Below are 13706 nucleotides of genomic sequence, written 5' to 3'. Positions count from 1 at the left end.
CGCACTGGGCCCTTTCCAGAGGGCCTTCACCTGGGCCCGTCGGCAGGGCCGCCAGATTCCTCCGGGCGGGGCGGGGAGGCCGGCCTGGACCTCTGCCCGCCCCATCAAAGCGGGAAACCGAGGCTGAGGGCTGGGGCGGAGGAGTGGCCTTGCCCTGGTCACGCGGAGGAGGGAAGGCCAGGTGGGGCAGGATCCCAGGCCTCAGGCTTTTCCCAGCCTCCCTTGCGCATATGAGGGTCCTGCCACCCCAGGCACTTTTTGTTAGCGTTGTTCCTCTTTGGCCAGGGGCTCAATGAGGAGGGGGCGCCCTTTGGCCAGGGACTCAGTGAGGGGTCCTTGAAGAGCAGCAGAAACAACAAAGCTGGAAAGCCAGCTTCCCTGTGAACCTTACCCCCACCCTACCCCTGCAAATGGCTTCCTGGTGCCCACCCTACCCCCCTCCCTCGCCTTGTCTGGCCGGGCTGGTGGGGCTGGCTCTGGGCCTCAGACACTCTGGAATCGCCAAGGTCTGAGCTCAGGGCCTGGCCCCCTTCCCAGGCTAACAGCCGGGAGGAGGGGGGTGCTGCTTGAGGGCCCAGGGGCTGGGGAGGGGCACAGCAGGGCCCCAGGGCAGGGGTTGGCAGGGGCTGGGGAGGAGCCTTGACTTTGGTCAAGGCTGGGGAGTGAGGCCCGTCCACTGGTCTGGAAGGGAAGCTCTGGAGGGCTGCAGTGTTCTGCAGCCCCAGCCGTAAGTGAGGGGGGGCTGGCCAAGACACCCCAGGATTCAGTCTCTGACTCACAGAACTCAGCAGGGGTTGGGTGTGACCAGGGTATATCCAGATCAGGACACTGCCAACTCATGGTGGCACCAAACCCTCTCCTGCTGGGCACCAGGGGTGGCAGTCTGACAGGTAGGGGGGTTCAGGGATTGGCTTTCAGGCACACCTGCCCACTGTTTTTACTTTGAGGGTGGATTTATTTGAGTAGTTTTTGGGGGACTGAGGGAAACCCTTTAGTGGAGCCCCTACTTGAATTGCTCGGGCTGATGTTGCAAAGGCAAGATGGGGCAATCCTTTATTCCCAGGGGATCCCTGCTGCTGGGGTCTTGGAGCGGGGGATCGCTGAGCATTTGACAGTAATTTTTCCTCACACTCATCCGAACCTGACCCTCCTCTGCTGTGGCTCACCTTGGAACCCAGCACAGTCAACAGACCCAAGCCTCAGTTTTCTCATCTGTGAAATGGGGATCTTGTCATTCAACAAACTGAGAGCCTACCACATGCCAAGCTCTTGCTAAGAAATACAACCAATCTCCGTCCTCCTGGAGCTTCTGTATTGGGAGAGAGACATGTGACAAATCAATGCACATGCGACTGTGATTATACCAGAGGTCAGTGTCGTGACAGAAAAGCAAGGAGGTGGGAGTAAGGGTAGCGGTGGGAACTGGAGGTTCAGGAAGCCCCTCTGCCCAAGGGACTTCTAAGCTGGAAGCTGCAGGAAAAGCAGGAGGTAAAAGGGTGAGCAGCCGGCCAAGCTTGAGGGAAGCCTGCAAGAGGCCCGAGGGATTGAGGGGACTGTGGCGAAGAGACAGTTCACAAAGGGGCGTGCAGGGTTCAGGGATGGGCAAGAGAATCAATTCTAGGACCTGAGAGGGGGCCAGCCAAGCAACAGGGTGGGAAGGGGGAGAGAGAGCAATGAGGGGTGGGAGGCTACGTCCGGGGGAATCTGGGTTTTATTTTAATTGCTATGGGACTCTGTCAGGGCCAGAGGGGGTGCTGTTGCAGTCATCCCACGAGAGCTGACCTAGCTGGGACACCGTGGAGATGTATTTGGGAGGTGAATCGAGACGCTGGGTGCAGTGGAGGGTGCTGGAGAGGCAGGTGGCATGAATGGCTCTGGCTGGGACTGGCTGAGATTGAGATGATTGTGTCATCCTAGTGGAGACGTCTCACCCCAGGGCCTGGAGCTCAGACAGAATGTCTGGCCTAAAGACTTAGACTCAGGGTCCTCAGTGTACAGGGGCAGTTCCGGCCACGAGAGGGGATGCGCTCAGCTCAGGAGAGAAGGGGGCCGAAGGCGAACTAGGGGGATCACCACTCCCAGGTCAGGGAGAGGAGACAGAGTCAGAAGCGACTCAGAAGAGCAGCTGGAGGGAGCGGAGGGAGGAAAACCAGGAGTGTGATGCAGAAAGAGCCAAGATTGAGTGTGTGGGGAGGAGGGTGTCGCCGACAGTGTCTCACGCTGCTGAGAGTAGGATGAGGGTGATGACACCCCTTCTCAGAGGGCACTTAGGGGACTCAGTGACTGGGAGCAACCAAAGTATGCTCCTGGCCCAGTGAGTGCTCACCTCGGAATCGTTATCTATTGTCATTGCCAAATCCTTTAAGCTAGTGAGGACCCAGCAGGAGACAGAGGGCACCCTCGGGTGGGTGGTCGAGGGGACTAGGATGGAGAAACTGTTGACAAAGGGCTAAGGAGACCATTCGGGGCAGCGCAGGGAAGCAGAAGGGACTAGGAGAGGGAGCCACTCCAGCACTAACCTACCCCCAGAGCTGTGTGTGGCCTTCAGCAGAGACCTGCAGCACCTGTCCACCTGCAGCTGCCAGGGAGGGAGCTGGGAAAATGAATGTCACCTCAGTCTCCTATCCAGCCGGGCCTCCCGGGGGCTGAACCCAAAAGGAAGCCTGCAGGTGGGGGAGCCTGGGGGGCTACAGCACACCTTAGTCTCGTGGTATGGAGCAGGGAGGACAAGGGTGCATAGCGGATCTGCAGGGTAGACTGTGACAGTCCACATACGTGGTGTCCTTGGCCTGTCCACGTTTTCTATTCTCATCTCTTGTGTCACCACAGTCAGCCACCCCATCTTCCTAGAATATACTGGCACACTTTCATGCCTCCAAAATGTAAGTCTCCCATGTAAGTCCAAGGAGCCCATGACCTCTGCTGTTACTCCAAATCTGCCACCCAACAGGTCTCCCCACCATTTCTGCTGCTGTGGTCCCTCCTCCACCTGGTGCTTAGAGTCACCTTTTAAAACCTAATTCCAGTCATGCTTTAAAAACATCTAGTGGCTTCCCTTTGCTCACCTGGCCTTGTGAGGTCCTCTGTGCCGCAGAGGTGCTAAGCTCGGTCCTCTGCCCGGGTGATCCCTCGTGTCTGGGATTCCTGTCTCTGGGAGGCATTTCTGTGTGTCTTTCTCTAAAACAGCTGCTTTGGCCCTCTGGGTCCCGTCACCCGTTTGTTTCCTGCTGGAACTCGTCACAGCCTGAAACACTCTTCTTTATGGGTTTATTTACTTGCTTGTGGTCCGTTCACTGCCCTTCCAGGAAGGCACAGACTTGTCTCCGGATCCCAGCACAGGGCTGCACACAGAGGCTGCTGAAGTTTGTTGACGGACTGAACGGAGCGAGGCCCCGTGAATACCTAGCATTTACTGTGCACTTTACACTGTTACCATCACTTCATCCTCCCAGCCAGCCTATGAAGAAAACCGAGGGTCTGCGAGATGAAACAATTAGACTCAGGTCATCTGGTGATGAGATGCGGGGACTGAACTCGGGTCTGCCTGATCCGAAACCCACGCAGTGCCCTTGGGATGGGGGACTGAGAGGGGTCCCACAGATGTCCTGGGGATAGGTAGGTGGGACCCCAAGGGCAATGAGGGGCTTTGCTGAAATGAGACAAAGAAGAGCCACGGGAACCAAGCCCAGGGAATGTTAGACTGCTTAGATGTTAGGGGGGTTCTTGCCTAGTGAAGGAAGAGACTTGGCCGAGGGTATACAGCTGCTCAGCCGCAGAGCCGGGCTCTTGATGTCTCATTAGGGGAAGCGCCTGGACAGGGCAGCAGCGGCCTACGTAATGGAGGTCACATTCCATGAGGCAGCGCAGCCCGGCATTAGTTTCTCCGGGCTGCCCCTGTACCAGCCATGGGAATTGGGAAAAGTCTTCAACTTCTCTATACCTCCGTTTCCTGATTTTTAAATAGGGAATCAAAGGAGGCAACATGTAGGAAGCCCTTAGTGGTTGCTGGCCACATAATAAGTGCTCAGTATATGTCAGATCTGTTCATTATTATCTGAGTCCGGAAGCCACAATGGGCTGCCCGTAGGGACAAGGAGAAGCACCACAAAAAGAGCTGACTGTGCACCAGGCGCTGTGCCACCTCGCTGAGTTGTGAATGTCTTTGGGAAGCTTCTAGGCCCCGGGTGAGGGCTGCTCATCAGTTCTAAAGATGAGGGTTGGAAGTTTCAGAGGCCTGGAGGGTACAATTCGGCCCTGAAGCATCTCTCTCCAATGACACTTTACTGAAAATGGCTGTCACTGAGTCCCTCTGGTGTGCCACATACTCTGATGAAGGGCACTGAGACATGGGAGTGGAAAATGAAATGGACTGATCTTCATCCTCGATAAAACCAGATGAATCATTAAAACTTTGATAAATCAGAGAGGCTCTTCAGCCTTATCATTCTTTTCTACCCTTTGAATGTAGGAAAGGTACACTGGGGCCCACTGTTTCCCACACCAGCGATTGGCCCACCAGGGCTACTGTAGACTGGCTTTACCACCAGTACTTCTGGGACCTTCTGTGTGCCCATGCCTGTAAAGGACTGGGAAAGAGTCCTTACTTTGAGCCCATTCTATGATGGTGGACATGTCACCATATCTGGTATGATGATGGGTCCAGGCAGAAATGGAGACAAGCTGGGCAGTGCAGGCTCGATCAACAGCTCGATTCCTGTCAGTCTCATCAGAGAAAGGGCTCTTAGTGAGGACATCCACATAAGTGATCCAGATAGTTTAATTAGTAGTGATTTGTTTCCACAGTTAGCTGAAAACTTTGCCATCCAAAGCCCTCTATTAGGTGGCAGGGTTATTGCTGACATTATCTGTCTCACACGTGGGGACGCCTTGACTCAGCAACCACAGTCACATTGCTTTCCAGCTGGAGCTGCAAGGTTCACACCTTTTGCCTGACCTGGGCTTGAGTTGGTCAGTCTAAGTAGAGATTTGTCAATTTTGTTGACCTATTCAAAGAACTAACTTGTGAGTTAGTAGATTTTCTATGATCTTTATTATAGCCTGCCTTCTGCTGGCTTTGGGTTTAGTTTTTTCTTTTTCTAGTTTCTTAAGGTGGAAGTTTAGGTTATTGATTTGAGAGAACTTTTTCATTTATAATATAAGAATTTACAACTCTAAGTTTCCCTCTAAGCACTGCTTTGAGTTGTTCTTTTAGATAATCTGCAAGTAGTTTCTTATTTCTCATGTGATTTTTTTCCATGACCCATTCGTTATTTAGGAGTATTTTGTTTAATTTCCACGTGCTCATGAACTTCCCAATTTTCCTTCTGTTATTGATTACTAATTTTATTCTACTGTGGTCTGAGAACATAGTGTGTATGATTTCCACCTTTTAAAATTTATCCAGACTCATTTTATGACCTAACATATGGTCTATCCTAGAGAACGTTCCAGTATCCTTGAGAAGAATATGAATCCTGCTGTTGTTGGGTGTCTAAGATGTCTGTCAGGACTCAGGCTTGACTTGCACAGCTGTGACTTCTTTTAAAGGAGACCACCTCGATAGAGAGCATTTCTGTCCCATTGTCATAATAACATCTCTTGATTTTACCTTGTTTTACTACAAGGGCTAGGAGAGTTTTCTAAGGCTCTGGAGCTGATCACAGGAATTGATCTAGATTTCTCTGGGTCGCTTTTATCAGCATTGTAAACCCAAACTAAGACAGCAAGAGCCCGAAGAGTAATCGATGCTTCATCTATGGTTTCCTGTGGGAGTTTGTCTGTCTCAAGGAAATCTCCCTGAGGGGGACAAAGCTCCCCTATAGCATCCAGAACCCACTGGGAAAAAAAACAAAAACAAAAAACAACAAAAAAAAACCAAACCTGAGACCTTTTAATCTCATCTCAGAATGGATATAAGGTTGCCATGACAGATGGTAGGAAGGGCTGAGCTGCAAGATGGCCCAGCTATTGCCATCCTTTCTTACCGAGCATCACATGCCTCATCTTCTAAGCGAACAGCCGAAGTTCTAACCATTCATCTGGTTTTTGTCCATAGCGGTAGTGAATTTCCCTGCACTCAGGTTTAGTGCATGTGTGCGTCTCTGTAAATGCTGTCTAAATGGGGAAGGGGATACTTCTGTACTCCCAGGATGAGTCTTAGTACAGTGGTCAGACCTAGGGCTGACCGTCAGACTGTGAGGAGTTCCCCCTCCATCCCCGACCCCACCCAGAGGAGGGTTGGCGACAACCAGGGCAATGTCTGGCAGCTGACTTGGAACCTACTTCTTGGTACTCGACCTGCAACTGCCTCCCTCATTCCTCCTCGTGAACAGGAAATAAAGTTAAAAACCATGTATTGCTTGGTTGATTTTACAGTCTGGTTAACGTACATGCTGCTGAGTCCCTTGGCCTTCCCTCAAAACCTGTTACCCTGCCCATGAGGTCGTCATCCTTCCTCTTATAGAAAACCATGTTTCTGTTGCCATCCCAGTCATTGCCAAAATCGTCGAGAATGATGAAAGGTCTCTGATTTTACCCTGCTTTCAAACAAGCTAGACTGACACAATTTCATGGATGTTGGCAGAAGACTCAAGATTTCTGGGTCAGAGACAAAGGACTTTGTTATTCGCAGCAGTAAGTATTATGAATGTGAGCATATTTGTGCCACTTCCCCTCACCCTCAAGTCTCATGAAGGCAATGCAGATGGACTCACATGGATATCCATACACAAGGTGAGTTGTGTTCACAAGAGAGGAACCTTGAGCTTAGGGTGCCCAGATATTCTCTAACGGACAGTGAGTTGCCTGTCCTTCGCTCTAGAGGGAGCCACTATCTCTGTTGTCCAAGGCTGTTCAGTATACAGACATCTTGGAAAGAAATAGTCCTTGTCTCTCACTAGCCCTGCATAAACTCGAGAGACTGGTAGAAAACTAATACCTCTCTCCTCATCTCTCACTAAATCCTCACAGCACCCTTGCTAAGTAGGTATAACTGGCTCTGTTTTGCAGAAAAGGAATTAAAGTCCAAAGAAGTGAGATAAATTACTCCAGGTGATGCCAGTAAACAGCAGATCCAGGGGCAAACTCAGGCCTGCCTGATTCGAGGTCTGTGCTTTGTCCACTCTCCTGCGGCACTTGAGGCAGGGAGGGGTCCTGAGTGGAGAGAGGTGATGGGAACCCCCTTGAATAGTGGGAGAGGACGAATGCAGGGAGACTGGGAGATGAGAGGGCCTAGGGCCAGACTTGTAGGACCTTGCAGATCATAGTAAGGATTTCGGATTCTTGTCTAAAGGTGATGAGGATTTGCCAGAGAGTTTTAAGCAAAAGTGTGACGTGATCCAATTTGTGTTTTAAAAAAATGACTCCGTTTGCTGCTCTGTAAAACGTGAACAACAGTAGTACCTACCCCATAAGTTTGTCATAAGTAGTAACTGAAAGGGATTAAATGGGAGGATAAGTGTAAGGGTCTTAGTTGGTGCCAGGCAGAATAGGCTGTTGAGTGGATATTGGCCATGATGATGACACAGAAAAGTGCACTGAAGAATTCAGGGTGAGGCTGGGAGCAGAAGACAGCAAGGACCGGGAGGGTCTGTGCATACAGGCTAGAGTTCAAGAGACCATCTAGTCAGCTTGGCAGAACTGACCTGGGGTTAGGTCTTGAGACAGGTACACTGCTGCCCAAGAGCCTGCTGGTAGATGGAGAGAGTGAAGAGGGGCACAAGGTTCTCCAAGTAAGCAGGAGGCAGCAGGGGCTAAAAAAATAACAGTTCTAGAGAGTCTAGGTAGGAGGAAGATGGGGCCAAGAGGAGGGCACTAAATCTTCAGGTAAGATTGCAGAAGCATGTGCTGTCTAATCAAAGGAGGAGGCTGCTGATGAGATTGTGGGGGTCCAAGTTCTAACTCTTTCTCCACTGCCCTGGTGGTGTACAGCCTTGAGGTACTGCAGGCTGCACATCTGGGGACCACTGCCTGCTCCATCTGGCCTCTCTAGATCTAATATGGGAGAGGATGTGTATGGAAAATAACGCAGAAGAGAAAAAACATCACCAAGACCAGTGTTAGGGAACACTAGTAATTTTAACAGCAACCCACCTAAGAAAAGCATAATGGTCACAGGAATGTGTAATAAGCCCCTCACTCCCTCTCTCCCGCACTCATTACTCAGCTGCGGCCGCTACCTGAACTGTGCGTGCACTGTAAAATGCATTTTACTCAGCAGGCTTTCTGAGGGCTTAACTTCAAAAAATTAGGGGCCGACTTTGCATCAGTCCCAGGCAGGGGATGGGCAGATGTGGACACCCAAAATGCAAATATGCTGAAAGGTACAGAAAGCCAAGACAGTTCCCGCCTGGCCTGCCTTGCGGGGTGAAGTGAGAAGTAGAGGTCTGAAAAGGTTCCACGCGAGCGCAAGGGGCCATTTGTTTTTATCAAGAGTGGTGGTGTGATGACTCCACTGCCCTGCCTGTCCCTGGTCCGGCCTGTGCAAAAAGGGAAACCCCAGGGGCGGCGGAGGCCAGCGGAAATCTCTTGAGCCAAGCGGCCCCCTTCATCCGCGGCGGGCAGGAAGGGCGACCCTGCGCGTCACTTCCGGGTCCTACAACGTGAGCGGAGTTACCACGGAGACGTCTCTCCTGAGGCCCCGCCAATCGAAAGTTTCCGTGCAGTGGGCTCCCGCTGCGGGTCGCGAAACGCGCAGGGTCGAGTCTGCAGCAGACACGCCCCACTCTGGGCATCGCAACGTCCGAGGAGTACTCGGTGCGTCATTTCCACCCTCTTTCTCTGCCCAACATGGAGGGGGCGGAGCCGGCGCTCGATCAGTGCGTCACTTCCGGTGAGCCTAGCGGCGACAACGGCAACATGGCTATGAACGGCGCTGGTGAGGACTTGAGTGGCGGGGGCCTGCGGCTGTGGGGTGCGGGAGGCAGCCTTCTTCGGCAAGACCCCCCGGCCCCTTATGCCTCTCTTCTTCCAGAAGTTGACGATTTCTCTTGGGAGCCTCCTACCGAAGCGGAAACGAAGGTGCTGCAAGCGCGACGGGAGCGGCAGGATCGCATCTCCCGGCTCATGGGCGACTACTTGCTGCGTGGTTACCGCATGCTGGGCGAGACGTGCGCGGACTGCGGGGTGAGGAGAGACTCGGGACGTGGGATCAAGGATGGGTCCCCGGACTAGGCCACACGGCCTTCCCCAACTTTCCTCTCTGGACCCTATTGCTCAGCGTCTCACCCCTGCCTCTTGTGTTTTCTGCCTCTAGACGATCCTCCTCCAAGACAAACAGCGGAAAATCTACTGCGTGGCTTGTCAGGAGCTCGACTCAGATGTGGATAAAGATAATCCCGGTGAGGGGCTGAGCGTGCTTGGTGGAGAAACGAGGCGATAGAGGCCTGGGAACAGTAGGTCTGGGAAGTGACTGTGGAGTCTGTGGGCGGGCTAGAGGTAAGGTGCTTTCTCTTTTCAGCTCTAAAGAGGAGCATTCATTCAGTAAGAGCACTGAGCACCTCCTCTGTGCCAGATACTATGGAGAGTGAATTCAATCAGGCATAGTCCTGATGGGAGAGATGAATCGAGGGCATAAGTAAATCTGATACAAAGAGGACAGTGAATGAGTTGCCCTATAAGAGTGGCATCTCAAGCACAGAAAGCAGAGCAGTAGAGTGAGGAGGTGGCCCAGGGCTGAGGTGGGCCAGGCGTCCTGACCATTCCACCCTTTTTTTCCTCTTTTAGCCCTGAATGCCCAGGCTGCCCTCTCCCAAGCTCGGGAGCACCAGCTCGCCTCTGCCTCAGAGCTCCCCTCAGGCTCTCGGCCCACCCCTCAGCCCCCAGTACCCCGTCCAGAGCACTGTGAGGGAGCTGCAGCAGGGCTCAAGGCAGCCCAGGTGCCGCCCCCTCCTGCAGTGCCTCCAAATACAGATGTCCTGGCCTGCACACAGGAGGCCCTCCTGCAGAAGCTGACCTGGGCCTCAGATGAACTGGGCTCTAGCACCTCCCTGGAGACTAGTATCCAGCTGTGTAGCCTCATCCGAGCTTGTGCTGAGGCCCTGCGCAGCCTGCAGCAGCTGCAACAGTAAGAGACCCTCTCCTGAGAAAAACCCTCTAGAAAAACAGCTGTTCCTCTTGTGTGGTTTGTTCTTTTCTTGGTTCTGAGTGTGCATGCCAGCCCCAGCTCCACTCTCCTTTTTCCTGTGTTTGGCCTCTTTCCCTCTCACTATCTGCTCCTTGATGCCCTGAGAGATGAGTTGGTCTTGTTTCTGCTCAGTTTCCCCACTCAGAGGATGAGGGGGAGGGAGAGGACTATGGGATATTTGCTGCCTGGAAGGCAAGAACAAGTGGGACGGACCTATGCAGCACCCCTGCAGCACCCCTGCAGCACCCCTGCAGTTATCCAGTGCTCATTCCCTTGAGTGAGATTGGGATTTCAGTCTCCTCGGTAGCTTCCCCTTCCCTGAAGCATCCTGACGCCATCATCGTTTCCCATTTCACGCCCAGCCCAGGTACTCTGACACTGTCAGGGTGTCAGGTTGCACATTAAGGACCAAGTATGGATTTACTCCGGTCTCCTGACCTCCAGTTTTAGATTCTTTTCCTTGGTTGCTATCATTGGGCAGAATAATTAAACATAGTGTTGGGGGAGCATGAAAAACTGTGAATGAACCATGCCCGCCGCTTTGGGCTTCCCTCCCCTCTTTTACCGTTTCCCTTCTGTCTGCCCCATTCCCCTTACTCACTTTCCACGACTTTGGGCGATTTGGTCCCACAGCCATTGCCCTTTTAAGAGAGGTCCCGCCCATACGGGGGTGGGGCAAGGGCGGAGTCGGAGGCGTCCGGGAAGGAACAAAGCGCGGCCTGCGGGCCCCGGCTGGGTTCCATCCGAGCAGCTGCGGGGTTCGGGGCCTGCGGGCGGCATCCAGGGCGAAGCGTTAGAGGGTAGGAGGCGGCATCGTCGTCCGCGCCAGCCGGGCCATGAATGGGCTGCCCTCGGCCGAGGCGCCAGGCGGCGCAGGCTGCACCCTGGCCGGGCTCCCGCCGCTACCGCGCGGTCTCAGCGGTCTCCTTAACGCGAGCGGGGGTTCGTGGCGGGAGCTGGAGCGCGTCTACAGCCAGCGTAGCCGTATCCACGACGAGTTGAGCCGTGCCGCCCGCGTTCCGGACGGGCCCCGCGGCGCCGCAGGCACTGCCAACACGGGACCCGCCGCGGGTCCCCCCGGCCCACGTCGTCCTGTCAACCTCGACTCGGCTTTAGCGGCGCTGCGCAAGGAGATGGTGAGTAGCTGGGCCTTGGGCCAGGGGTTGGGCATGCGGGTTGCGGGGATGGGGCTGCCACCAAGCTTAAGGGTCCAGGGGCCGGGTGGGGCGGGTCACTGGCATGAAACCAGGAACAGGCGACCTGGGTCTCAGGGGACATGCTGAAGCCCGTTGGGTCAGAGGGAATATGGTAACAATAATTGCAGTTAACGCTTACGGTAATGGTTGCCCTGTATTTTTAAATGCTTTACTGGTCTTCATTCCATTCTGCTAGATAAATGTTATCCGCATTTTACAGATGAGGATCAGTGACTTGCCTAAAGATTCACAGCTTGCAGGTGGTGTCTTTTTCCACAAAACTTGTGCTTAGAAAGTGTGGGAAAATTGCCTAGGGCTGTGGCTTGGGCCAAGGGTGGCCTCGACCCCAACCCCAGCCCACCCTCAGTCTTTTGCAGGTGGGGTTGCGGCAGCTGGACATGTCCCTGTTGTGCCAGCTTTGGGGCTTGTACGAGTCAATCCAGGACTATAAGCACCTGTGCCAAGACTTGAGCCTGTGCCAGGACCTGTCATCCTCCCTGCACTCAGACAGCTCCTACCCACCTGACGCTGGCCTATCTGATGACGACGAGCCTCCTGATGCCAGCCTGCCCCCAGACCCACCGCCCCTCACCGTGCCCCAGACACACAATGCCCGTGACCAGTGGCTGCAAGACGCCTTCCATATCAGCCTCTGAAGAATTGGGGTGGGGTCGTGGGGGGCACGTACCCATGAAAAAGGCTCAAAAACACCCCTCAGCAAGTACTCAGACTATAGTGCCTGCTTTCCCTCATACCACCTCACTTCACAGGAGGGCAAAGCCTGGGCCCTTCAGAGGCATAACTGCCAACCCTCTCCTGTCTTGGGTTGGCTGGCACTGGGGCAGGCACCTGGGCTACAGCCTCTACCCAGGGCACTGGACCTCCACTTGTCCCACAGCTTGTGTGCACCCCAGCTTGGCCAACCTTCAGGCTGGCAGTGGGGCCCAAAGCATCTCGCACTCCCCTTGGCATCTCTGGAGTTGGGATGAGTGTCTGGTTCCCATCACCTTTTCACCTATTGCTGTTGGCAGCTGTAGGCTCAGGAGCATCCCTCCTCTGGTCCCTGTGTTTCACTACCCTAGACAAGGGCTCCAGGACCCATTCCTGCACCCCCTCACGGCCAGGAAGGCCAAGGCTCCATGCTGGATATTTAAGTTTAGGAGCCAGCCTCCTGGGCGCATAGGTAAATAAATACTCTCAGTGTTTCTGTGTTCTTACTGCTTTGCTCTGGGGCAGAAAGATAGCGGTGTTTTGGGCAAGTGCGGCCCCGCGGTGCGCCGGCAGGTGGCGCCGGAGACCCTGAGTGGAAAAATCGCTGGCGGTGGCAGAGTGCAAATCCTCCCTCCCCCGGGGTTGCGGAGTGTTCCAAGCTGGCCCAGCCTGGTCCTGCGGTTGTGTGACTGCGGCCAAGTCACTTCCCCTCTTGCCGGAGGTCTGAGAACCCACCTCTCACCTCCCCACTCGCTTTGGGCTTTCTTGGCCCGCCGGGGAGGAAGAAGGAGCCGCCCATCTTGAGAGAAACTTTCCACCGCGAGTGGAGGCGGAGTTGGGGCGGCACAGGAAATGGGTGGGTCCGAGCCGGCGGGCCAAGGGGGCCCCTCGGCGGGAGAGGGGAAGACGCCTCCAGGAAGGGACTGGGAGCTAGTGAGTACCAATGGGTGGGAAGAAAGCTGCAGAGGCAGAAAGGGGGTATGGCTGTCCCAGGCTCCCCAGAGGCCGGACATGCCCTGAAGGAGAGCTGGGGGCGGGGCCCCCAGGCTTCGGTGCACAAGACGGGCGGTGAGGGGTGGTTGGAGTCCCAGACACCCCCATCCTGCGCTTAGTTTCATACAGACCTCTTGGCCCCACCCCACAGCACTTGAGACCTTGATGGTTGTAAGTAAAAGGCTTTCTTTTACAGAGGAAACCTAGGACCATACTGCTGGGACCGGGAGCCAAAGCCGGTGTCGGGCCCACCGAAGGAAGCCTGCATATTGGGATGGTGGTTGCTCAGACACACAACACCCCCACAACTTCTGAGACCAGGAGGAGGACCTCGAAGTCGCACACTTAGGCTTTCGGGCTGCTCATACCCATGCCCTGCTGCACAGTCACTTGCCTCCTGGAGACAACTCAGCGGGCACTCCTGGCACATCAGACGTCCTGTTCAAATCGAGTGTTTATCAGGCACCAGGCTGCCGCCCATTCACGAAACTTGCAGGGGCTGGCAGGGAGGGAACCAGCTGATGTGCTGCCCCAGGACAGTTCTCTAACTCTGGGCCTGACACCTGAGGCTCATTACTATGCGAGGCAAAAGGGTAGGCGATAGAGCTCTAATCTAGGTGTGAACACAGCGGCTACCGCCCAGGGCAAGCTTCCCAGGGGAGGGATAGTAAAAACACACACAC

At 54.4% G+C, this 13706-nt stretch overlaps 2 protein-coding genes across 3 annotated transcripts; both read left to right on the top strand.

Moving 5' to 3' along the window:
- The first annotated feature begins 8776 nt into the window (after positions 1–8776).
- On the top strand, positions 8777–10116 carry ZNRD2 (zinc ribbon domain containing 2). 2 transcript variants are annotated; one of them, XM_039840932.1, is made up of 4 exons: positions 8777–8875; positions 8972–9123; positions 9254–9338; positions 9724–10116. In XM_039840932.1, the coding sequence occupies exons 1-4, from the start codon at positions 8788–8790 to the stop codon at positions 10065–10067; spliced, it is 669 nt and encodes a 222-aa protein (XP_039696866.1). In that variant the 5' UTR covers positions 8777–8787; the 3' UTR covers positions 10068–10116. The 2 variants fall into 2 exon arrangements, with proteins under 2 accessions (XP_039696866.1, XP_039696865.1); XM_039840931.1 differs by having other exon boundaries at positions 8815–8875; positions 8975–9123.
- Positions 10117–10357: 241 nt separating this feature from the next.
- FAM89B (family with sequence similarity 89 member B) lies at positions 10358–12524 on the top strand. Its single transcript, XM_039840933.1, has 2 exons — positions 10358–11259; positions 11697–12524. The coding sequence occupies exons 1-2, from the start codon at positions 10960–10962 to the stop codon at positions 11973–11975; spliced, it is 579 nt and encodes a 192-aa protein (XP_039696867.1). The 5' UTR covers positions 10358–10959; the 3' UTR covers positions 11976–12524.
- The last annotated feature ends 1182 nt before the right edge of the window (positions 12525–13706 follow it).

The sequence above is a fragment of the Pteropus medius genome, unplaced genomic scaffold (genome assembly GCF_902729225.1).
Source record: "Pteropus medius unplaced genomic scaffold, Ma_sr-lr_union100, whole genome shotgun sequence".
Taxonomy (NCBI): Eukaryota; Metazoa; Chordata; class Mammalia; order Chiroptera; family Pteropodidae; genus Pteropus; species Pteropus medius.
Note: the sequence above shows the minus strand (reverse complement) of the source record. Positions and strands in the feature narration are given on the sequence as shown.

Bases quoted from the DNA above. Each gene is read 5' to 3' on its own strand.
- ZNRD2 (XM_039840932.1), top strand. From the start codon at position 8,788: ATGGAGGGGGCGGAGCCGGCGCTCGATCAGTGCGTCACTTCCGGTGAG. The intron at 9,124-9,253 runs GTGAGGAGAGAC...TTCTGCCTCTAG, and splicing joins AGACGTGCGCGGACTGCGGG to ACGATCCTCCTCCAAGACAA. The intron at 9,339-9,723 runs GTGAGGGGCTGA...TTCCTCTTTTAG, and splicing joins TGTGGATAAAGATAATCCCG to CCCTGAATGCCCAGGCTGCC.
- FAM89B (XM_039840933.1), top strand. From the start codon at position 10,960: ATGAATGGGCTGCCCTCGGCCGAGGCGCCAGGCGGCGCAGGCTGCACC. The intron at 11,260-11,696 runs GTGAGTAGCTGG...AGTCTTTTGCAG, and splicing joins CGGCGCTGCGCAAGGAGATG to GTGGGGTTGCGGCAGCTGGA.